This window comes from Rhamphochromis sp. 'chilingali', assembly GCF_963969265.1.
Source record: "Rhamphochromis sp. 'chilingali' genome assembly, chromosome: 11".
Taxonomy (NCBI): Eukaryota; Metazoa; Chordata; class Actinopteri; order Cichliformes; family Cichlidae; genus Rhamphochromis; species Rhamphochromis sp. 'chilingali'.
Genome location: NC_137938.1, coordinates 33,916,699 through 33,942,235, shown reverse-complemented (window position 1 = coordinate 33,942,235; position 25,537 = coordinate 33,916,699). Strand labels below are relative to the sequence as shown.

At 39.8% G+C, this 25,537-nt stretch overlaps 1 protein-coding gene across 1 annotated transcript; it reads right to left on the bottom strand.

Moving 5' to 3' along the window:
* Positions 1 to 74: 74 nt before the first annotated feature.
* Positions 75 to 22,881, bottom strand: nek10 (NIMA-related kinase 10). The gene is made up of 36 exons (XM_080897183.1): positions 22,758 to 22,881; positions 22,522 to 22,618; positions 22,352 to 22,412; positions 22,085 to 22,215; positions 19,371 to 19,466; positions 19,201 to 19,285; positions 19,044 to 19,085; positions 18,866 to 18,944; positions 18,707 to 18,774; positions 14,500 to 14,579; positions 14,340 to 14,426; positions 13,910 to 14,134; positions 13,385 to 13,524; positions 12,391 to 12,452; positions 12,152 to 12,223; positions 12,002 to 12,066; positions 11,732 to 11,834; positions 11,461 to 11,589; positions 11,211 to 11,348; positions 11,076 to 11,121; positions 10,636 to 10,757; positions 9,809 to 9,911; positions 9,655 to 9,730; positions 9,070 to 9,199; positions 8,903 to 8,973; positions 8,312 to 8,519; positions 8,072 to 8,162; positions 7,924 to 7,992; positions 7,576 to 7,621; positions 6,928 to 6,965; positions 6,707 to 6,807; positions 6,417 to 6,527; positions 2,846 to 2,951; positions 2,663 to 2,706; positions 2,202 to 2,257; positions 75 to 849 (listed from the first exon to the last, which is right to left on the bottom strand). Exons 2-36 carry the CDS (start codon positions 22,584 to 22,586, stop codon positions 813 to 815), a joined length of 3,183 nt encoding a protein of 1,060 aa, XP_080753309.1. The 5' UTR covers positions 22,587 to 22,618; positions 22,758 to 22,881; the 3' UTR covers positions 75 to 812.
* Positions 22,882 to 25,537: the final 2,656 nt, after the last annotated feature.

The following is a 25,537-nucleotide window of genomic DNA, read 5'->3' as shown; positions in this document are numbered from 1 at the left end:
AATATTAAAACATTACAGGCAGACATTTGCTGAATTAAATAATGTTTATTAATACAAACATTTAAATAGTTTTATACAGATAACAGTGAGTCAAAGTGCAAAAGAAAGCTTTTCTTCAGCTGTCAGTCATATTTTAGATCTTCTTTATAGTAAAAATGCTGATTGAGTGCATTTTATTACAGTGCAAAACATTTGACCTGTTTTTTTTTTTCTTTCAAATCCAGTCAAAAATTGTGATATGTAGAATTAAGGTCAATGTGCTGCATCTTATCAGTTCTTAGAAAGCAAACAAGGTCACTGTGGCTTGCAGCCACTAGAAAAACACATGCTGTGACATGCAGTGTCTGGGCCTGAGAGTATAAAGTGCTTCAAAAAAAGCATTTTAAACAAGTTTTAAATTTTGATTTTGAACTGAGAATAGAATAACTGTCAGTCTCAAACTTAATTACATCCGTATCTATCTGTAGATATGTATATATATTCATATATAATATTTCTTTGGAAATTCATACAGTCACTTCACATTTATGGGAAAAAGAGACAACAATAATGCCTGAGATCAAAAGAGTAGGTGACAACATGACTATGAGCACTGTGGTAAAATATCACCGTAATCATGTTTATGTGCAAACAAATTAATGTATGCATTTACTACTTTTATATTCTTTTTATGTTCAATGAGAATATGTTTTGTAATGAGGGTTGGGATAAATGTTCATTAGATTTCAAGCAGTGTTGAAGTATCATTGTGAACTCATTCTTCTCCAAATAAATTTAAAGTTTGAGTTTTTAGGGATGAGTGAAGATAACTGTTACTTTTTTTCTTGGTCATTTCTTTTCTTTCTGAGCCTAAAAGAAAAAAAGAAAAAAAAGAAAAATGAGAGAAATCTTTATTTCATTTCAAACAACTGTCCCACTAAACTTAGTTTGGAATAACAAAAGGAAAAGAGACTAACATACGGTAAAAGTTTCAGATAATGGCCCCATTATATATATAAGTAATCTCTGAACCAAATGCTCAGGCTTCAGACTGCCTTAAACACTCAGTTTGAAACAGTTTTTTTCTACTCCTTTCTATGTTTCTACTTCTGATGTAAAATAGACTGGATATCCCTAATATCCATACACAGTATCCATAATCACATACTGTGTATGCTACCGTTGTATAGAGTGTAATATCTTACTTCTTTTATATTTGTTTGTAATTTATTTGTATTTTTTGTATTTTCCTACTGATATTTGTACCTGAGCTGAGGTATTATCTTAATATGGTCTTCTCAGTCATTCAGCTGCAGTTATAAATACAGAAGCCCCACCCGCCTACGGTTCCAAATTTTTGCTTGAGAGGGGCAACCAATCAAAAGAAAACTTGTTCAAAGGAGTCAATGTTAAAATAGCTAGTTTCAGACAATGGATAAACTGAGGGACTGCAACAAGGCCCAACATAAGACAAACAAAGAGTTGTTTTTTTTTAACTGTAAATCATGCAAAAATAAAGAGTTGAAAATCAGCATAATAGTTCATTTACATTTTGTAGCCACAGAAACAAAGCAATAGCCTCTGTAGAAACTATCCTCACCCTCACTTATCTTAACTGCACTACTGTATAGCTCTGTGTAAATAATCATTCTGTACATTCGATAATCTTTAATCCTACAACTGTTTACAACTTGCATAGTTCCCATTTCTGTATAGCTGTATATCTCAGATTCTGTAAAGTTATTTATTTCATATTCTGTATAGTTTTTCATATTTATATCCTGTTCATAGCCTGTACATAGCTTGTACTCACTACAGCCTGTACATACTTATAGTTATAGAATATTCACAACATACTTCATACTGTGTACATTATAACATACCATAATAGACCCATTTCTGTAATATACTCACATATCTATATTATTGCTAATATATATTGTAATATATCTATATCACTAAAGCACTTCTGGATGGATGCAAACTGCATTTCGTTGCCCTGTACCTGTGCATGTGCAATGACAATAAAGTTGAATTCTATTCTAATTCTATTCTATTCTATTCAATTACTGCTATTGAAATGAAATTCATTAAAGGTTTGTGTGCGCTGAACAAGACAAGTGATGATAATAATGAATTGTCTTGAACTAGTTTTTAGAAAAGCTCAAGCGCTAGATTTTGTGAGTCTAATGATTCAGTTAAATACATCATTTCCAGTTTACCTGCTGTTTGTTGGTTCATAGTAGCTGTTCTCATTCAGCAGTTCCTCAATGATCGCCTGAAAACATTCGAACAAAACACCATGTCAGAGGCCGCAGACAGAAGTTCAGTATCATGATGAAGTTGAAATTAAAACACTGTTCCAAAATGAGACCCATCTGTGGGAGAGTCAACACCTGCAGTTGTAAAGTAATACAGATCCATAAAATTGAATTTTAATGAAATAATAGTTGGCACTATGCCATCAGCAAACTATTTATTCTCTGAATAAATTTGTTGTTCACCAACCAGCCTACATTGGCACTATGCCTCTGCAGGAGGACCTACACGACATTTATACAAACAATAGTTTAATTGTTTTTCAATGCAGTTTTACATAGACTTATATGCCAAATATGACTTTTATTTTTAGCTAGCAAAAATTGTTCCTATTAGAAAGATTCCTGAGTTTCTCACCACCAACCTGCATCTGGTGATATGTAACTCCATCTCTGAGATTCACATCAACTGTCAACACAAAGAAGAGACAAAGTATTTATTTATTTATTTTTACATCAGAATTAACTTGCAATTCTACTTCTGCATAAGATGCTCTGCTTGTCTTTTACTGGAAATTTATGGTGAAGTTGGGCATTGATGGCACTACCTGTGCTGTCAGCGGTATGGATGTCTCCCGTGAAGTGGTGGATCCAAGGCCACCAATCTGAACTGATTGAACCAAGTGCCATCAGCTCTGGAGACGCCTGGACGAGCTGAGAGCCAAGAAGAGGAGAGACAAACACCGTTAAGTTCTGCCTGATTTTATGAAGTGATTCTTACAAGACATTTGTAAGGTACACCAGCACAGAGCAAGACTTCCTGTAAACTGAGTACTGGAACAAAGTAGACTCAACTGTATGCAATAAAAAAAGATTTTTAAGAAATATTTCATTTTGATTGTGCAGAGAGCTCCTCAGTTTCTGACTCTTGAGTTATTTTGCACGGTGATTTCAGTGATTTCACAAAGCTTTTAAGGTTGGTGTTAATGCCCTCTTTTATGAGATATGTTTAAACGTCTCTGAAATTAGTTTAAAAAATGTCCAGTCCAAAAATGTCTCACATTATCAGATCATTAAAGAAAGAAGCTTTACAGTAGAAGTTGTGCCAAGCTAATAAAAATGTTCTGTACTCAGGCTATGCTTTAATCTTCCTTGTAATTACAGGGAGAGATGCTTACTATTTAATATCATCTATGAATGAACTGAGAGCAGATTTATCACGAGACATTGTTTATCAGGTAACCTAGCCATTGCTGGTCTCATGTTTTTATTTTTCATTAATCATGGCAGCAGAAGAGACACAGACAGGTGAGCTCTGATCTCATAATGAAAATATTTTGCCATTGGTTCAGGAGCTGAATTAAAATTCATGCAGGAACATGTTTTTGATGGTAGACTTAAACATCACTCTGTTATCAAACTCCTTCCCTGTGGTTTATCATATCATGAAAGTGAAAGTTCAGAGCTACAGGACCTCAGGTGTGGCTTTAAAATAGCTGACAGCAGCTTCTATGGTGGGTATATTAAATGTGTTCTGGCGGCCTAGCACACATGGAATGAAGTCATAAACTGCATCCATCGAGGAGCACGGGGTGCACTGCAGAGTGAAACAATGCTGGCTTTGTGTGATGTTATGATTTTGATTTTTTTTTTTTTTACATCAAGATGGTGAAACTGCAAAATGAAAGCATTCCTTCACAGAGCTGTGTTTAAGAAGCTTTTACTGCAGTAGTTACAGTAAATGTAGCCCAGACATGTTCTGTTGTATCTGTTGTAATCTTCTTGTTTGATATTTGTCTTATGCTTCTGAGTATTTTCCTTTCTCACATCTTTCGCCTGTTCTGTGTGAGTTGCCTTCATGTTTCTACATCCTTCCGGTTTTATTTTTTTTTACAGTGCTTTGGAGAAGTATTTCCCTCCTCTCTGAATTCATGAATTCATAAAATCAAGAAATGAATCAAGAATTATTTAAATAGAACCTGACAACAATCTCAAAAAATACACAATCTAAATAAACTTAAGAACAGATGAGAAACACAGTTATAGACATTTATTAATCTAAAGAGGCTCACAAAGCTACTTCAAGGCTTTGGGACTCCAGTAAACCACAGTGTAAACTACTCTCCCCAAATGGAGAAAACTGGTGAACCTTCCCAGCCAGCCTACAAAAATTACACCAACGGTGTATCGATATCTTATTCAGGAAGTCACAGAAGAATCCAGAACAACATCTAAAGAGATTCAGGCCTCATTTGCCTCAGTGAAGGTCGAAGTTCATGATTCAACAATAAAAAACAGACTAGACAAAAATGACATCCACGGAGAGTCCAAGGAGTAAAACCACAGTGACTAGAAATAACTCAAAGGCTTGTCTAACATTTTTGGAAAAATCATATTGATGATTTTGGGGAAATTTTTGTTTAACCAAGAAGTCTAACTTCTTGGAAGGTTTGATTGCCGTTAAATCTGGTGTAAAACGAACAGCATTTCATTTAAAGACCAATATACCAGCATCAGAATTATGATGCTTAAATGCTCTCCAACGCGTTTTAATTAAAACAATTCTACCAAGAAGATTCCTTCACGGTGATGTGAAAGACTCACAGTCAGTTATACCAAACTCTTGACTGCAGTTTTTGTTGCCAATAGTGGCACAAGCAGTTATTAGGCGTAGGGGCCATTTCACTTTCACACAGGGCCAGGTGGGTTTGGATAACTTTTGTTCCCTTAATAAATGGAATCATCATTTAAAAACAAAATGTTATATTTACTCAGGCTGTCTTTGTCTACTATTAAAATTTGTTTTATGAGTTAAAGCAGGCAGCATGGTGGTTAGCATTGTTGCCGCACAGCAAGAAGGTAATGAGTTCAATGTCCCTCAGTGCGTGTGAGTGGTTGTCTCTGTGTGTTAGCCCTGCGACAGACTGGTGACCTGTCCAGGGTGTACCCTGCCTCTTGCCCTATGACAGCTGGGATAGGCTCCATCAACCCTGAAAAGGATGAGTGGATGGATGGAGTTAAATCATGTAATATGTGTCACACAAGTGTGACAAATACAGACACACAATCAAAGCAACCAGGAAGGGAGCAAAAATAATTTCTTTTTTTTTTCTCTCTATTGAGTTCAAATCAAGCTTATTATCCCTCTCCCTGGTTTGTGTCCAGGCTCAGCTCCTGGAAGATGACCTTCAGGAAGGTGATGCACCAAAAACCTCCTAGTGATTCCTGGAGTTGCTTGCAGATTTCTACATTTACCTGTAGATTTTCATGTTTGTCACATTTGCCTGTAGTTTTTCATACTCACTAACGACTACCCGAGTAGCAGTACCACTGGATTAAGCGTATGGCAAATTGGAAATGGGGAAGGGATTGCCTTGGAACCTCAACCTACATGTTTCAAAAGGTGAAACATTTCCTTTAAAGGTGAATGTTCTCAACTTCTGTTTTGCATCATACAGACAACTCTCTCACTTCCATTCAAACTATTAGCAATAGGCGACTGACCAAAGCAATCACATAGGTTTTTGCCAACCAGTTGGGGAATACAGATTTTTCCCTAGCGACATGTGGTTGCCAGAGGGTTATTGACTGGTCTCTAGGCCTGCAAAACTAGGGCCTTATTCATTTGATCTAACATTGTCACCAAGATCACACCACATGTTCAAAATGACAGCAAAGTTAGCATCACATGTTTTGTGGTCACATGTCTGGAAAACAGTTTCACAGTTATGAAAACAAGATATCTGTTACAAAGCCATTATTGTGCCACATTATGTTTCACAATGACTCATTGTTTTGCTATTTGTTATTAATGCAGCATGCCCCTCTCCCTCATAGGGCTGCGTTTTGCCTTTTCCCTAAAAACTCAGGCTGTGCATCAGGCTGTAGTCTGCTTACGATGCTTCGCTTTATTTTGAACTAGCTTTCAATCTGAAGCCTGCAGTTTTTCTTTAGTCCAATAAATATCTGATGTTTCCAAAGTTAGTGAATTGTGCTTATTCACATTCTGATCACAGAAATGTCAAAATGATCATGATTATGATTGCTGAGCAGTCCTACATTATGAAGGAAAATTATAAAGTACAATCACTGAATACAAATTCTGTCTGACCATATTTTCCAAGTTCCCTGCATTTTAACTTCAAGTGCAGTTCTGAATTATGAGTTGACAGTTCAAACCTTGCTGAGCTCCACTTTCAGGTTGTACGGATCGCTGCCAAATTGGAAGAGAGACTTTTTAAATCTTTCAACAAGGCGCCGTTTAATGTGGTGGTGTGGAGCTGGTGGAAGCTGGAAATTAAATAAATGCAGGTTATTACCAACAAATACAAATCTAACCACTGCTGACAAAATATTCCTCATGGGTTGATCTCAGCTGGACCAAATAGTCCAACTGATAGAGTGTTTCTGTGACTGCATTTATAATTTTTGAATCAAGAGATTCAGCAAACATTTCTTTATGCCTTTACTTGAGTGATGAAGATGATTTTGTGCAGCTGCACCAGAAGCCTCTGAATTGGATCATCAATCTGGCGAAGCTTCTTCTGGGAGACGCAGATTCCTGCTGACACTGAGGTTAGAGCAAAACCAACAAACTGACTGATGAGTGCTAAAGAAAGCCATGTAGGCTCATTTGAAAGGGTTTCTGTAGTCTGAGAGGTCAAGCAGTGCCATAAAGTCAAAAAATTACCCGGTCTTGGTTTCACCTTTGCAGCTGCAAAATCCCCACTGGGAAAAACAGCAAATCACAAACGTGATTCAGTTTGCTTGTGTTTACCAACAAACATTTACACGTTCTTCAAGTTCAAAGGATGAGCTCAAGACTGCTACCACATACATTAAGCCCAGAGCTTACATAAATCATACAGCTGGAACAACCCGTTCTCACTCCCAAAGCGTAACATTTTACGCTAGGTGACAAATCGTCACCATATTACGTTTTCGGCTACCCACCACGTTCCTAAATGACGACCTCGGAAAAAGAGGAAATATGAGAACCGTCTGGACTGAACCTACACATGTTCGCTCTTTTTCTTCAAATCGCTTAGAAACACGCTATTTAACATCATTAAAGACCTGGTTAAGGTCAGGAATAAGGTTATGGTCAGGGCTAGGGATAAGGTTAGGTTTAGGGCTGGAATACAGGTCTGGAACGTCTACTACCGCGGGAGCGTCATTGCACTGGATTCCAGCCATAACCCGCCGCGTACCATAAGAACGCCGAAGGTCTCCTTTCGCGTTCCTCAGGAACGCCGCGGGACGTGACAAAACGTCCACATGTTACGCCTCGGGAGTGAGAACGCTCTGGCTGGAAATGTGTTCAATGTGTTAAACTTACCTGACTAAAATATGATCAGGGGTAGCACAGGCAGCTGACTTTGAGCCTTTGATTAAAGATAAATAGTAAAACAAATGGGGTTTGGGGTATAATTAGTGAGCAAAATCCACAACAACCAACAGAAAAATCTAAAGCAGTGAGAAGAAATGAGAAAATAAATGTTTATAAATGAAAAAAGGCTTTGAATCCCTAAATGGCACCACAACAACTAACAGTAGTGAGGCATCATCAGGTAAAGTAAACATGCCTGTGAATATTTGGATGTATGAAAAACACAAAAAAAAGTATCTTTGAAGTAAGTAATAAAAATGTGATCATGTGCATTATCACAGCTTTGACACCACTAACCGTAGTGTTTCCCTGTAGAGTTGGTGGTAGTGTCTGTGCCTGTTTCAATATCTTCATCAGGGCCGTCATCTAAGCACACACGCACAACATGTTAGCATTGTGTCTTCACACCTTTCACAGTCTGAGCAGTATAAAGATACCCAGATACCCTGAGCGAGTCTCTGCTCTCTGCTGTGGTTTGAGCTGCAGGCTGTAGAGGAGCATGAAGGTGCATACTCAGTCTTCATCATGGGTGTTTCCTGTAAAATATGAAGCACCATTTTAAATCTCTGCAGGCTAATAATATATTTATTTATAAGCACTACAGCACAGTACAAACGTTCATGAGTCTGTATTTAACATTTATAAAGTGAAGAGTCTTTTTCTGATTTCAAAGAACTGAATTCACCTGTGACATGTTTGAGTAAGAGCAGGTCACCCTAATTTTATCTCTTTCTAGGAAAAACCTCTGTGCTCGTTTCCTGTCTCGCTCTGCTTTTCTTTCCAGTGAATTCTGGGAAGTGTAGAGTCCATCCATCAGCTTCATCATGAGGTCAGAGATCCTGGAACTCACAGCTATAATGTCCGGTCTCAGATCTGGATCTGGATTTAAACACCTGACAGGACATCACATCACAAAGTAAAGTGCTGAATAAATTTATTAAATAATTGATTGTTCTGTTATTTCTTATTTTATTTCTTATTTTTCCACATGGATAATACATGTAAACACTAATACATTTAAATAAATTGCAACTGTTGTGGTGCTGGACTTCCTACCAGGGCTAATCCTGAGACCTCGTCCTTAGTGAATGCTTTTAAGTTAAACATGCATCAGTTAAGAAAATCTAGTAGAAACAATAGAGGAACCAGAAAGCCAAAAATTGAGATGCTGTGTAAAATCTAAATAAAAATCCTCAAACACAGATTCCAGAAGCCAATGACTGAATCAATGAAGCCAGATTGATTGATTGATCTTCTGTATACAGTCTATGCTCACCATTTGATCATGTCGATGACTCTCTCTGAAAAAGTACCTTCTTCAATTGGCTCATAATCGGCCTCCACAATCTGCCAGCAGAGAATTAGAGTGATCAGTGACTGACAGTAGAAAGTAAATATATGAAGTTAGGCATAAAATGTGAGTCTTGTGTGTCTCCATGCTACCTTGCTGGCCAGTGACAGCATATTACTGCTGTAGAATGGAGGCTGTAAAGTGGCCATCTGGTAGAGGATGCAACCTAAAGCCCAGATGTCAGCTTTCTCTCCATACGGCTCGTTTTTCACTATCTCTGGGCTAAAAACACATCACCACACTGAAAATCTTGAGTCATGAGGACCATTCATGCAATAAATCTCTGAATGAAGCCACAAAATCTGACGATGATCACAGAAGATTAGAAGGACCCCACAATTTGACAAGGAAAAAGAAAGTGTATGTGAATCGGACAGCATTATAGGAATATAATCACACAGCAATGGATTCTAAACTCTAAAACTCAAGTTTAGGCCTCGACTTTTTACCTGAAGCCAAATTGAGGCTTAATTCTAATGACAACCATCGTATTTAAAACCTCTAATTGGAGGAGAGTTCCCACAGTTGTTTATGTGAGCAGATTTCTGTTCCCTCAGCTCGATTAACACAAAACAAGTGTACACAGCCAGGAATAACATAATAACTTTCCAGCTGTTTCTTTAATAGGCTGTAATAAAAGACAAAAACAGCTGAACGTTTGGACTTAACTTCCTCACCAGGAGTAAAGGATGGTGCCAACCACTGATGTGAGCTTGCTGTTCTCCTCCTTCTGCTTAGCTAGGCCAAAGTCAGCTTCAGGTAGAGGAAAGACAAGAGTTAAACTTTTCATATGACGAGATGTTCTGTGGGGAAACCTAACTGCACACTCACTGATGGTGACTTTATCTTTCTCCCCTAGCATGATGTTGTTTGGCGTCAGGTCACGATGGACTATCCTCTTCTCCTTATGCAGGTACCTCAATGCCAGAGACATCTGAAGGAACATGGAGAAATTATGTTCATTTCAATGCTAGAAGTGCTTTGGGAGTTGTGGCTCATCCATGTGTGTCTCATTTGCTGAGTGAAAATTATTGCCATTCATTTTGGCTATTATCAAAAACAATCAAAAACCAGTTTGGCAGCCAGGGTTTCTGTTCCTTTGAGTTTTGAACGAATATGTGAGTTTGGGTTTTTGCTTTGGTGTTTAAAGTTATGATTTTTATGTTTTGCGGGGTTATTTTTATTTTACACTCTAATATTTTGTTGTACCTAGGCTCTAGTTGCTGTTTCTTGCATTTTAGTCCCCTTGGGTGTTTCTTTTCATCCTTCTGTGTTCCCTAGGAGTTAGTTCATCTATGTTGAGATTTTTTTTTCTTTATTCATGTTTTCCCCTTTCAGTAATGGTCCATTATTCACTTCCTGTTTAATCCCATGTCCTCTTCTGTCTTCACTGGAGTTTTACTTCATCCCTTGTGACTGTGTTGATTGTGTATGGCTGAGTCTAATTTTCATTAGCTCTCAATTTCTAGGTTTCAGTTTAATTGTGTTTTCTATTAAGTTTGTTCTTAACCACAAAAAGGTAATGGTAAATGGCAAATGGCCTGTGTATAGCGCTTTACTCTGTGGACCCTGTGGGAAGCGTCAAATTAGTCAGGCGGTAGACAATCAGACTTCATGCAGTACAAGCAGTTTACAAAGCACTTACTAGCATTTGTTACCTGTATGAATATATTCCAAAGTCTGTCTTCGGTGAACTGCTGCTGTTTTTCCTTCAGAGAGTTAAAATGTTCAGCCAGTGGTACTCCCTCAATCAGTTCCATCACAATGTACAGCTTGTCACCTAAAATGGACATTATGATAAGTGTGTTTGGCCTTTTGCTGTTTTTTTCTTCTTTAAAGGGGACTTATTATATGCTCTTCCTTAATTTCCTTCAGATTCTTGCCATTATACCTGTGGATGTTCATGTTAAACATGACTACAGTTACAGATAATGAACCCAGTAAGTAAGTAATCCCTGTGAGTTTTTGGCTCACAGGGATTACAGGGATTATGAATCAGGAAAATATCCTTTAGTAGAGCCTGAGAATAACAATATGGACCTCAAGACAATCAAATAGACTCCCTGTAATTTTCAGTTTCAGAGTTCATTATGCTCACCTTCCAGAAAAGTCCTGTAATATTTAACAATGTTCGGGTGTGTCATCTAGAGATAAATAAGCAACACATTAACTTCCAACATGTAATCATACTGTCCAAATACAGTTCACTTGTGATTTGTATTGAGCCAAGTGCCTGTTCTTTGATGATTGTGAGCTCTGAGATGATTTTCTCCACATTACTGTCTCTGGACTTCTTGTCTTTGCCAAATGCAGGGTTGTGTAGATTCACCTCCTTCAACGCTAGGATGTTCTGGCCGCTCTGTTTTTGGACCTGTCATCAAACCAATAAATTTGAAGTAAATTTAAAAAGAAAAGATGCAAAACATCACAACCAACTCCAAATTTGGTCACTCTTGATTATGTTTCCTGTTACTGATGTTTACCTTAAAGACACTTCCAAAGGCCCCGGTGCCCAGATGGTCCAACACAGAGTAGCCACTGATCACTCTGAGAGGAGGTCGGTTCTGGTCCACTGTCTCAATGCCTTCTCTCAGATTGTCCAGTTCCTCTTTCTGCATTGAAAACACAAAAACTTTGTTTGTTTGTCAGTTTACCTCATTTATTTTACCCCACGGCAGTCAATGTTTTTCCTTTTTTCCCCAACTCCAAAATAGCTGAATAAACAAATAAACTCATTTAGAAGCTATTTCTTACAGTGTAGAGTGAAACTTTGGTTTGCAGGCCCTCATAGGCAGCGAGGTCCCGCACATAATGTCCAACATCAATAAACAGCTCAAAGAGGTCTGTGGGAAAGAGTCTGTAATGGATAAAAGATCACAAAACGGCAGTGGAAAGCAATAATGAGACTTCTTTCCCTGGCAGTGTTCCAACAGTAGCTCATTTTAAAACAATTCATCCACTTCATGAACTTAATGTTAGACAGTTTCTGTTATATTTTAAAACTTTTTAATGCCGTTTCATCACCTCTTAAACAGATGTCTATTTCTTTCCACACTAAAGAGAAATCGGAGCGCCCGGAATGCATAGCACTGCCAGTACACAAACAGATATGTTATTTCCTATAATTATAACATTTAGATTATTATGCAATTTGTTACATATAATAGCATATACCTGTAAAGAAGTGATTGTTTGTCCAGAGTCACATGGTATAATCAACTTTGCAATTATATAGATGCCATTTTCCTAAGAAAAGAAGGTCAAATGTAACTAACGCAAAAACATATACATGTGTTTTTATTTTTATTTATTATAGCTCATGCTTTTACATATTTCTCTCTGGTAATAGGATCAAGAGTAAAAGCACTCTCATTTGATTAATACGTGCTCTTCCACTAAGAACCCTTCTTTACCTGAACAATGTGGTGAGCAGATGTGTCATCTAGACTCATCTCAGTCAGAGCTGTACAGCAGGCTGAAAGGGGGATTAAAGGGATAGAATTTAATTTAAGAACTCATATACACAATCACAGAGTCCTAAATAGTCTGGATTACAGATGTAAATATTTATATGACTCTCTAAAAAACCAAAAGGCCAGAAGGAAACACTGTGTTTGAAATGTAAATCTTAAGCTTTCCCTATTGATACTTCTCGGGACATGCATGTTTGGAGTGAGCAAGAACGAGTTCTGCTTTATGTTAGAGTCATCAGACGTTTGAAAACAGGAAATTTACAACCACTTCCTGTGCAATTACAGACAGGGTTAGTCAACTCTCTGCAGTCGTCATTGTCTCATGTCAGGAAAAAACTGTTTACATCCTCAGTAACTGATAAGACTGGGGTAGCATTTTCTTTTTGTGCAGTAGGGACAAAAAAATGCTTTATCATAAACTCTCTGAGACAGAGGTGGAATAAATGTCCGCTTCTGTCCCTACGCAGACCTAGGGACAGGGATCATTGGAACGTATCGTAACTATATGTAAATTCCTAACCATCACAAAGGTACAAATATGTTCCCAAGCAGTAAAAGTTTCATATTTCCACCGTTTCTTCCAGATTTTAAGATGTATTATTAGTAGATGACCTGTGTTTTTACCCCAAGCGTGTTCTTGGGTTGAACTTTCCCACAGGCTTTGTTCTCCATGTGACTGATTTTATAATAGAAGTCTTTCACTTATAAAACCTGTTTTTCTCCAATTTCCACTAATGAGTACTTTATAAGTTTATAAATTAATATCATTAAAAATAAATAAATATATAATATTCTCACACAGAAAAGCTGGTGGGTACTTTGGTGGATTCAAACCCAGGACTTTCTTACTGTGGTACTAACCACTGCTCCACCATGCCACTGAGCAACACAGTACCCAGAAATAAATTGTGTGATATGCAGCGTATACCCTGACCTGACTGGAGCGCGATCGTGTTGTCCACCACCTCCTGAGGGCTGAGCTCCTCCCTCATGTGCTCTCTCTGGATGCGACCGGCTGCGTTGGCACTGGAGAGCGCCTCAATGGACGAGCGGTCGGTGATGTACCGCCTGTCACTGTGTGAATGATTTTGTGCCTTATTTTTTGGCACTGTGACTGTTTTAAGCCTGAGAACAAAGCTGTTTAATGCTGTTCAGTCAGCTAAAGTTACAACCTCCATCATTAGCTATGAAATATTGGATGAGATTATGTTGCAGACAAACGGAAAGCATTTTTTTTCTAACCAGCAAAGATGTGAAAGGATAAAAAAAGGATAGAAAAATATATGAGGTAATAAACTCCAGACAGATTCATCAGCAATATTTGCTGATCTGTCCCTTCAAAGACAAGGATCACACTGAAAACTAGTGAAAACAACTTACAGACTATAAATGTTCAAACTGAGAGCTAACTGTTGTAATCTAAACTTTAAATACATTGTACTCGCTCATTTTCACGAACCTGTGGAGCAGCCGGAGGAGCTGCTGCACGCCACCCCAGCTTCTGATCTCCACCCTGATGTCGGGGTCCTCGCAGAGCTGGACCAGCACCCAGGTGACACTCCATAGCAGTTTCAGGTGCTTGCCATGCAACAGACTCAGCAGTACTGGCAGACCGTCCAGCTCCCTCACCTGAGCCCTCACAAGCTGAACCGGGCAGAGCAGCCTCAACAGCTCCGCACTCATTCTGGACGAAGTTTAACCCCAATATTATTTATGTTAAGTGAATATAACTTGATACTTGCAGAGATAATATACACTATTATTCTTTACAGCTCTATTTTATTTGTCTGTCTATGTTTCTGTCCAGATTTTATGACTGTATATCAGCACTAATGGGTGAAAAAACCTTTTCCATAAATTAGAATAACAACTTAGTAGTGCTTTCTTACCTCTTTGACAGGAGGTCGTATTCCTGAAGTATTACAAGGAGGCTCTCCACTATCAGTAGCTTCCCAATCTCCTCTTTAAATTCTATGCTACAGAGAAGAAAATCTTGTAACAGATGAAATCGTCCTTGTATGTATAGTCTTCGGTGCAACATTTACTTACCTCTCAGCCAAAGTGGTGAGTGCTAGCAGGGCTCCCAGTAGCACACTGCTATCAGTTGTCGAGAGGAGTTTTGCCATAGTCTACCACAGTCAGAGTTGGTATTCATTTACAAAAGGAAATAGAAATAAAGAGATGGCAAAGTGTCATCAACCCTCATTAGTACTTTCCCAAATGACAAAGCATTGGGCAAAAAAATTAAGAAAAACCACACTGGTAAATCTATGCTTCTTCCCTCACCTACAGCCTTGATCTGTGGGTAGTGACTAAAAAAAATATCGGATCGCAGATACAAGCAATAGGAATTAGCTTCCGGTGAAGGATGTCTGGACTCAAGAGATATATTTAAGAGCTCAGCCATTCAGGGGGGACTCAGAATGCAGCCTCTACTCCTCCACATTGAAAAGAACCAGTTGAGGTGGTTCATGTATCTGACCAGGTTGCCTACTGGACACCTCTTAGGTCAGGTCTTTTCTGCATGTCTAACTGGGAGGAAACTTTTTAAATAATGTTATCAGATGTAAAGCAAAAAAAAAAAGTAGTAACAGTAAAATTAATAGTAAAATAACTATATATATATATATATATATATATATATATATATATATATATATATATATATATAAAAAAAACACCCAGCACGCCCCTGCGGGCGGTTTATCCTTCAAGCTCGGGTCCTCTACCAGAGGCCTGGGAGCTTGAGGGTCCTGCGCAGTATCTTAGCTGTTCCCAGGACTGCGCTCTTCTGGACAGAGATCTCCGATGTTGTTCCCGGGATCTGCTGGAGCCACTCGCCTAGCTTGGGAGTCACCGCACCTAGTGCTCCGATTACCACGGGGACCACCGTTACCTTCACCCTCCACATCCTCTCGAGCTCTTCTCTGAGCCCTTGGTATTTCTCCAGCTTCTCGTGTTCCTTCTTCCTGATATTGCTGTCATTCGGAACCGCTACATCGATCACTACGGCCGTCTTCTTCTGTTTGTCTACCACCACTATGTCCGGTTGGTTAGCCACCACCATTTTGTCCGTCTGTATCTGGAAGTCCCACAGGATCTTAGCTCGGTCATTCTCCACCACCCTTGGGGGCATCTCCCATTTTGACCTCGGGACTTCCAGATTATACTCGGCACAGATGTTCCTGTACACTATGCCGGCCACTTGGTTATGGCGTTCCATGTATGCCTTGCCTGCTAGCATCTTGCACCCTGCTGTTATGTGCTGGATTGTCTCTGGGGCATCTTTACACAGCCTGCACCTGGGGTCTTGCCTGGTGTGATAGACCCCAGCCTCTATGGATCTTGTGCTCAGAGCTTGTTCTTGTGCTGCCATGATTAGTGCCTCTGTGCTGTCTTTCAGTCCAGCTTTGTCCAGCCACTGGTAGGATTTCTGGATATCAGCCACCTCCTCTATCTGCCGGTGGTACATACCGTGCAGGGGCCTGTCCTTCCATGATGGTTCCTCGTCTCCCTCCTCTTTCTTGGGTTTCTGCTGCCTGAGGTATTCACTGAGCACTTGGTCAGTTGGGGCCATCTTCCCAATGTATTCTTGGATGTTCGTTGTCTCATCCTGGACTGTGGTGCTGACACTCACCAGTCCCCAGCCCCCTTCCTTCCGCTTAGCGTACAGCCTCAGGGTGCTGGACTTGGGGTGAAACCCTCCATGCATGGTAAGGAGCTTTCTTGTCTTTATGTCAGTGGCTTCTATCTCCTCCTTTGGCCAGCCTATTATCCCAGCAGGGTACCTGATCACGGGCAGGGCGTACGTGTTGATGGCCCGGATCTTGTTCTTACCATTCAGCTGACTCCTCAGGACTTGCCTGACCCTCTGCAGGTACTTGGTGGTTGCAGCCTTTCTAGCGGCCTCTTCATGGTTCCCATTCGCCTGCGGGATCCCCAGGTACTTGTAACTGTCCTCTATGTCTGCAATGTTGCCTTCTGGTAATTCAATCCCCTCAGTTCTGACTACCTTCCCTCTCTTTGTTACCATCCGACTACACTTCTCCAGTCCGAATGACATTCCAATGTCATTGCTGTATAGCCTGGTAGTGTGGATCAGTGAATCGATGTCTCGTTCACTCTTGGCATACAGCTTGATGTCATCCATGTACAGGAGGTGACTGACAACTGCTTCGTTCCGTAGTCGGTATCCGTAGCCAGTCTTGTTAATGATCTCACTGAGGGGGTTCAGGCCTATGCAGAACAGCAGTGGGGACAGAGCATCTCCTTGGTAGATCCCGCACTTGATGGTGACTTGTGCTATGGGCTTGGAGTTGGCCTCTAGTGTTGTACGCCACATCCCCATTGAGTTCCTGATGAAGGCTCTTAGGGTCCCATTGATCTTGTACAATTCTAGGCATTCCAGTATCCAGCTGTGGGGCATTGAGTCATAGGCCTTCTTGTAATCAATCCAGGCAGTGCACAGGTTGGTCAGTCTGGTCTTGCAGTCTCGGCTGACTGTTCTGTCTGGTGTTTTGCGCCTCTGGTATTCTTGCCAATCCCTTTCTGTGTCCCGCTCATGTATTGACCCATGTGCCTGTTCATCTCCCATATGCTCTGCCAGTATTGCTCCGTCTTCAGCCTTGGTGGTGCTGTTCTCTTATTGTTCCCTTGCCACTGAGAGTACACCTTTGCTGGTTCTGTGGAGAACAGCTGGTTTATTCTCCTGCCTTCTATCTCTCTGGTGTACCTCCTCAAGCGGCTGGCCAAGGCTATGAGTCTTTGCTTGGCAGTTTCCAAGGCCTCAGGTATGGACAGCTTGCTGTATTTCTTATGCACCTTCTTTGTCGCACCTTTCTGCAACTCCGTTAGTTGGCTAACCTCCCTCCGTGCTACTTTGATCTTGCCCTCTAGCCTCCTTCTCCATGGAGGGTACTGCCCCTTGTGGCTGTTCAACTTGTAGCCAAGCATCTGCACTGATCACTGCTGCCGTATTGTAGATCAGCTTGTTAGTGTGGTTGTAGGTATCGTCCGTAGTGCTGCATTAACATCATCTAGCAGACCTTCTGAGGGTACTTCACGTAATCTTGGTAACCGACTACGGGGGATACAGGTTTCAAGCTTGGTCCTGATTTTGGTCCTGGCTTGATCCTATTTTTCAGGTCAGTTCCTCTCGCACTCTATCCTTCTCCTATCGCACTTGGGGCTATGTACCCAATCTCGGGTGGGGGTGATGATATCTCCCCCCTGACCTGGCGTCCTGACTCCTCCTTGCCATAGCATTTGTGTTGTACCTCGTCAATCTCTAGCTGTGAGAGCAGTCCCTTCTTTCGACTGTTGGAACACTGAGCTACTAGTTGTTTCGCCGTCATTGTGGATGTTGGATATCGAAGAATCCATAGGTCCCGCATCCTATTCATGTAGCCCCTTCCGCCGGGGTTACTTGCGTAGTAGCATTCCAACAATGCCCTGTTTTTGTCTCTTGCCCACCAATGCCTTCTTGTTCCAGTAGCCCACTTTTCGTCAGGGTGCCCTGGTTCCTCAACACCTGACGCGGACCTTGTTGATCCGGGCGACGTCCGAGCCGGCATGCCTTCATATTTATCTGTCTCGCTCATGTCTGCGGTAGGCTTGCTTAGCATAGGGGGTCTAGCCTTAGGACCCTTACTGGATACAGACGCCCCAGGCAGGAATCGAACTTGCGATCCTCTGTTCCAAAGGCATGTAGTCTAACTAGCTGATATATATATATATATATATATATATATATATATATATATATATATATATATATATTAATTAAACTATATATAATAATAATTGTAAAATTATTGTCAGCAGGAAAAAACTGAACTCATTATTGCCACTGTTAGCGTATTTTTCCATGGTTTAAACACAAATCATTTCCTGTTATGTTACAGAGTTAAACTCATCTAGAAGCACCTATTAGCTTGAAATGCCTCAAGGCACTCACTTTAACATCACTTTCAAACCATTATCCAAATTAACTGTAATTACAATGATCTCTGGGGTATAAAGACTGTTCATAAAAAATGCTAGTCTATTTTTTTTTAATGCGTAAAAAATGAATTGATTTCCCTCTAAATAACATTTTAAAAAGATTTTATACTTTTGTCACCACTGCCTGCAGATTTCCATCCAGAATTCTTTGAATGTCTTATGCAGACTCTCTCTGGTTTAACCCAGACATGCCAAAACAGTGACAACAAACAGCACACAGTCACAGATAACCTCGTCACAACTTATCACTTACCCTGTGAGCGCCACTCTCAATGACCCAGACTCTTTGATCCTGAGTGGCAGATAATTTCTGAAAGATGTCTGGAATACAGTCAGTTAATCCACCATTGATAAGGACAATACAACTTATATTATCGGTGTTTCTCTGTGAGTCTGCCTTCACATTACTCACAGGTCATTGTGACCAGCTTCTGCGTGGCAAACGTCTGCTCCCCACACGACATATACAGAGCAGTGACAGACTCCATATACTGAGAGACAAAGGAGAGAAGGGTTCAGGGTGGCATCATATCACTGTGGGCAAAAGAAGCATTGTTTTTTTTTCTTCTTTTTTTACATTAGGCATTTACCCTGGCAAGTAAACTGATGCCTTGAAGCTCATGGAGGATTTTCTAAATCAAATAAAATAAAATCAGCATTTGTTGTTTTTATTTTGCAGAAATGTTTTTTCATTAAATTAAAAGCATAAAAAATTAAAGTTTGTTGTTTTGTTTTTTAAACTTGGACCTGATAGTGGGGATCTCTGATCAATAATCGCAGGCAGATGAGAACTCTAAGGACTGACTCAGGAGGTGCATGCTCAATCCATTCACTGTTGAAAGAGTAAATATTATCACAGAAGTTATCCGTATCTATTACAGCAGAAGAAATGTTTAAGTACTTCAAACATATTTCACCTGCACAGTCGGTTCTTGATCAAAGACACAAGGATGTCAGAGAACAGTTCATGCAACGGGTGGCTGCTGAAGCATCTTTGGTCTCTGTATGTTATGCTGGTAAATGACAGGAAAATTATGTACAATTAACTTTAAAGAACTACATATTGCATTTAATCCCTTAAAGAAATATTTCACTGTAAAATTAATATACAAACGCCAACATCAGAAAAGTTTGAAAGCATTTTAGTCACATTTAGGATTAGAATTTAACCTCAATACAGTTATTGTTTTCCCTGAAGTATAGAGAGGACTTAAAGCTGTCCAGAAACATTTCCTCTTTGAAAAGATCTGAATGTGGATATTACTTTTCTTAATTTAGCAAGCCACCCTTACATTTCCTTGCTCATTTAATATGTAAACTTAAGCTAACTGAAGACCTTTGGCTTTAGGTTGTTGAATCTAAAAACAAATTTGAAGGTACTTAATTTATATTGTGTGGTGTGGTGCTTCAAAAAGGAAAGGTTATTACATAGTTCGATAGCAACACTATTTAAACTGAATGCAATGCTACAGGAAGGTTAGTGCAATTATTTAGCTGGAACTTGCCTGGAGAAATCAATATCCAGTCAAGTTCCAAGTCAGGTTTATTACCCAATGAACCAGACTTAACATAAACAAGAAATCACGTAGAAAAAGCAGAAAGAGACAATATACACTGCTCAACATTTGAAAACATACCAGATATCAATGGAAAACATATTATGCTGGATATCTATACAGGTAGGGACTGGGTCCTGTGTTTGGAATGAAAGGATGCAATCGTTTTTAATGGGAATTAAAATTATTAACCTCCAGAGGGCTGAATTCAAAGATACTCTGAAAATTAAAGTGGAAAAAAATAATAGGGCCAATTAGTCTATTTTGACAAAATTTCATTGTAGGACTTAAAATGGTGCTTAGTAGCACCCACATGTCTGTATGCATGAACAAGTACATTGGAGCATGCTTCTAATGAGATGATGAATTGTGTCCTTGAGGATCTCCTCCTACATCTATACCAGGCTGTCACCGAGCTCTTGGACAGTCTGAGGAACAACCTGGTGGTGTTGGATGAACATAATATCCCAAAGATGTTCCTTTGGATTTAGATCAGCCAAGTGTCAATGGTATCAATTCCTTTATCTGCCATTACCCACTGCACCAGTGAAGGGTCTGAAAATGAGTCCAAGGGTTTCATCCTAATACCTAATGGTAGTCAGAGTGATGTTGCCTAGCTTGTAGAGGTCTGTGTGTCCCGTGTCAAAAATTGGCAGTTTGTCTTGTAGTCAGAAGGTTGCCAGTTCGAGCCCCAGCTTGGACAGTCTCTGTCGTTGTGTCATTAGGCAAGACACTTCACGTACCGCCTACTGGTGATGGCCAGAGGGGCTGATGGCGTGATATGACAGCCTCGCTTCTGTCAGTCTGCCCCAGGGCAGCTGTGGCTACAACTGTAGCTTGCCTCCACCAGTATGTGAATGAATAGTGGAATTGTAAAGCGCTTTGAGGGTCTCGAAAAGCGCTATATAAATGCAACCCATTAATATTACATAGATATGCCTCCCTGGACGATCACTGACCCACCACCAAACAGGTCATGCTGAATGATGTTACAGGCAACATAATTTGCTCCACAACCTTTTCCTGTTTGTCAAATGTGCTCAGGGTGAACCTGCTGTGATCTGTAGTACACCAGTCATGCACCTGCCAATTCTGGTATTCTATGGCAAATACTAGTTGGGCTCCACAGTGCTTGGAGTGAACACAGGGTCCACTAAAGGACATTGGGCCGTCAAGCCACCCACATTAAATCTGTTTCTGATTCTTTGGTCAGAGACTTTCACATCAGTTGCATGCTGAAAGTCATTTTGTAGCTCTGGCAGTGTTCATCTTGTTTCTCCTTGCACAAATGAGCAGACAGCAGTCCTGCTGATGGGCTAAGGATAAGTGACCTTCTCTGGCCCTGTCCAGCTCTTCGAAAGTAACTGCCTGTCTCCCTGGAATCTCCATGCACATGAGATTGTACTGGTGGACAAAGCACACCTTCTGGCAATGGCATGTAGCGGGGATCTCTGATCAATAATCCTGAAGGAGTTGGAACACCTGTGCAGCCTCTGTAGGGTCCAGGTATCACCTTATGCTACCAGTAGTGACACTAGCCAAATGCAAACGAGTGAAAAAAACAGCAAGAAAAGATGAGGAGGGAAAAAATGTCAGCGGGATCCACCTGTGAAACCATTCCTATTTTGGGATTGTCTCATTGTTACTCCTCCAGGACACCGGTTGTTAATTTCATCAACAAAGCAGTACCAAAGCAGCTGAAACTGATTAACAACTCCCTCTGCCATTTTAATTGACCAGATCAGATCAGATCAATATCCCAGAAGTTTATCTGACTAAATGCTATACTTTGATCATTTTTTGAGCAGTGCAGATCACTGTCTTACAGAAAAACAGCTCTACCAGTATATCCACAGCTGAGATTAGTAGCACATGTTACTGAATCTTAGACAAAGTCAACCTACGATTCTTTCATTTTCAGAGTCAACATAATAAAGGTCAACTGGGCCTCTAATGTATTAATTTTATGCATCTTACTTGTATTAGTATTCGAAAAGACTTGGACTCATAACTGTGTGCTTTGAGATTTTAGTTAATATTATTTCAGAGATTATGCGGTCCTTAGGAAATGTAACCTGAATTTGTCCAGTTCTGAGGCCTCATTGCTGATGTCACTCTCAAGCCTGTGTCTACTTGTGTTTTTTTGAGGAGGGATGGATCTGCTGGTTCCACTGCTGCATCCTTTACTGTGACTCAACACTGCCACCTGCAAACACAAGGAGTCTCACACCACAATAATACACACAGATAGGTAGCAATGTGAGCTGGTTTTTGGGGTCTGTTATTAAAATGTCTAGACATTCAGCCTTGGTGTGGTGTCATTTGTTGTTGTTGCTGTCCACCTCTTGTCTGGGACTGTTTTTGGCAAGCAGGGACTGGAGCCTCCTTAGATCACGAAATGCCCTATAAAACATGCTTATCAGGTGATTTGTGGTTTTCATATCACGGAGATGAATTCTGAACTGGGTCAAGAACAATTAAATAACTGTAAGGAGAAGATAACCAAGCATACTTGCTGTGTGTTCCTATGGATTTCGGGGTCAGTTTTTCTTCTTGTTTCAATTTTTTAACAGACATTTTCAGCGTTCCCCGCTGCTTTCATTAGGAACCTGCGAAGCATTTTGGCACATATTCACATTTAGTCAGACATAAGAAACTCAGTGGCGACAGTGCTACCTCACACTGGCCAAAAACGACAGGTCCGCTGATAGAAGGCTAACAAAAAAAGTCGCGTTTATAGTCGCTTACCTTTCCCCCAGCAGCAGAAAGCTGATTTGGCCTATAGAAATTTGGCCTCATTAAATATCCTGAGTTAGTTTTATTCGAGCAACAGCAACTATACGAGCAAATAGTATTAGTCTATGTTGCTATGGTTACAACCGACGCGCATCCAGTTCACTCGCCGTATTTTGTGCTACGCTGTCGGAATACTTGGCACGCGTATATATATATATAAATAATTTATATTTTAAAGGAAATTTAAATAACTTAAAATATTTCTCATTACTTCTCAACACAGTCCAGAACAAACGAATAAATTAATACATATTATAAGACCCAGAATTTCCTTATGTTTCCTAGCAATAGGAATTCTGTCATATAAGCTAAACATTAAGTTAAACAGCCTATAATTTAAAAAACGAATAATGGTAATAATTATACAGGTCAATATAAAAATGGAGTATGACAAAAATTTAATGTAAATCTTTCAAACATTACTGTTTGAAAGAGTTACTTTTAAATAAAAAGTGGACTTTGCATGTTTCTCTCCAGGTACTCCTCCAATAATATAAAAACATGCAGTTTAAAATACTGGTGACTCTAAACTGGTCTTAGGCGTGAATGTAAGCATGAATGGTTCTCTGTTTTTCTGTGTAAACCCTGTGACACCCTGGAAACCTGTCCAGAGTGTACCCTGTGACAGCCATAACAAAATGAAATATCTCAAACTCAACAGCAAACCTCGACACACACAGTGGTCAAAGTTGTGACAGTACAGGTTTGAAGTAAAATATTAACATGAGAGAAGAGATGATTAACTGCTAGACAGATGTGTTGCATTGCTAAGAGTTATTGCATAAGGTATGAATGATTTCCTGTATTTGTCCTTGTGGCAACGTTCTCAGATTGCAGGCCTATTTATGGTTCCTCTAGTTTCCAGAAGTACAAATGGAGGTAGAGCTTTTACCCACCAGGCTCCTCTTGTGGAGACACAAATCTGGGAATTTTTCATTGCTGGTCCTACAATTCCACACAGTAAAACCATACTGACTTAATTGTTGCACTGCTAAGACCTTTTAAGATTTCACAATTTACAAGGGTGACATTGTGAGACACTGTCATTACTGTGGTATAAAAATCAAATATGCAATTTTATTTGAATGTGGTTTTCCCCACTTCTGTAAGTATAAATGGGAGCTTTTTATGGACTTTTTGTGTTCCTCCATTATTTCAATACATGATAAAACTGTTAGCTGTTATTTAGGCTGTGGTTCTGTCTGAAAGTCATCTTTGAGCTTCAGTAAAACTCCGTCGAACAACACATCTCAACACTGGAGTGAGGACACCTAAGTCTGTCTACAGCAAGTCTAGTAACTCTGGAGTCACTTTGAATGCCTCAAATGACTTATTTGGGCAGTTGTGAAGCATTATCTAAATGAACTATAATTTCAGTGTTCACTGGTACATGCTAATTACTTAAATAGAATCACCAGTTAAATCTGATAAAGAGCTCTTGAAAAGTTTGCAGACTTTGAACTAAATAAGGCCTTAAAAAACGTAAAATTTGTACTTATATCACCATCTTTGCTGCTGCAGAAGAGAGAATACATTCCAGTTCAAGATTCTTTCAGTGCTGTGTTTCTCTTATAATTTCCACAAGCCCCAAAGACCAGCATTCAAATGCATTTGCACCATATTGGTGTATTATGTCTGTGACAGTGGCAAGTCCTCCTTCACTCACTAGTTCACTCAACAAATAGGAATTATGAGTAAATACAGTTGCTGAATATTTTTGTGGTAAACGTTGTTCATTGTGATCTTACTCAGCAGATGCACAGTCTAGCCTCTGGCTGCAAAAGGGGGGATGGTGGAAGATGCCAGTAGTATAAACAAATTAAGCTGAACCACTGCCTTTTGATTTTAGATGTGTTGTTGCAAAGTTTGCAAGGTAATCTAAAGATGTTTGTTTATCCTTGTTTTCAATCATCCTGTTAACTCTCTGTGCAGCACATCAGCCCCATACTTTGTATTGTGACTATAGGCTACTGTGTCCCTATCAAATTAAAAAAAAAATTGAGTGGTTGATAAATTAAAATAGGCTAGAAATATCAACACATGCACAGTTAAGCACAGCAAGTTACTGCTGATCTCAGAAAGACAAAAAAGTAAAAGTATTTATTTATATGTCTAGCAGTGATGCTAGTTTTTTAAAGGTGAGAATAATATATGGAGACCAACACAAAATGAGTTTCCCCAGTATATGTTTCCTTGACAGAATCAAGAACCTTTCTGCCATAAAACGGGGCCGAAAATATTTAACTGCCGCATAAAAAACACACGAAAATGCAGGAAATGAAGTGCGCAAAAAATTCATGGGGGAGGATCTCCATAGCCACTAATTGCAATGTATCTTTTCCATTTCTCGAGTAAAACCTATGACCACGTGTAACTAAACTGAGAAGGATGGGAAACTGATTTTACGTGCTCGAAAAGAAGATTGTGACTAAAGAAACAAAGAAAGAATTAGTTTTGTTTCGGCTGTGGTTTATTCTCGCGAGATCACACCAGCACTCAAAGAAAACGAATTGTCATCGCGAGACTGCAGTGGTCCTCCCCTTTGTGATTCACGTACACGTTTACGTCTCATTTTTGGCATAGTTTCGTGGAGTGTGGGAGGCGCTGCGTGCCTCTTTGTGCGTAACTCAAGCAAAAGCAGTGAGGGGAATGTCGGCTTGTGAATGATCGGTGTTTGAGACGGCAGGGAGCGTCAACGTTATGGGTGAGAACGCTACAGGCAGCTAATGTCA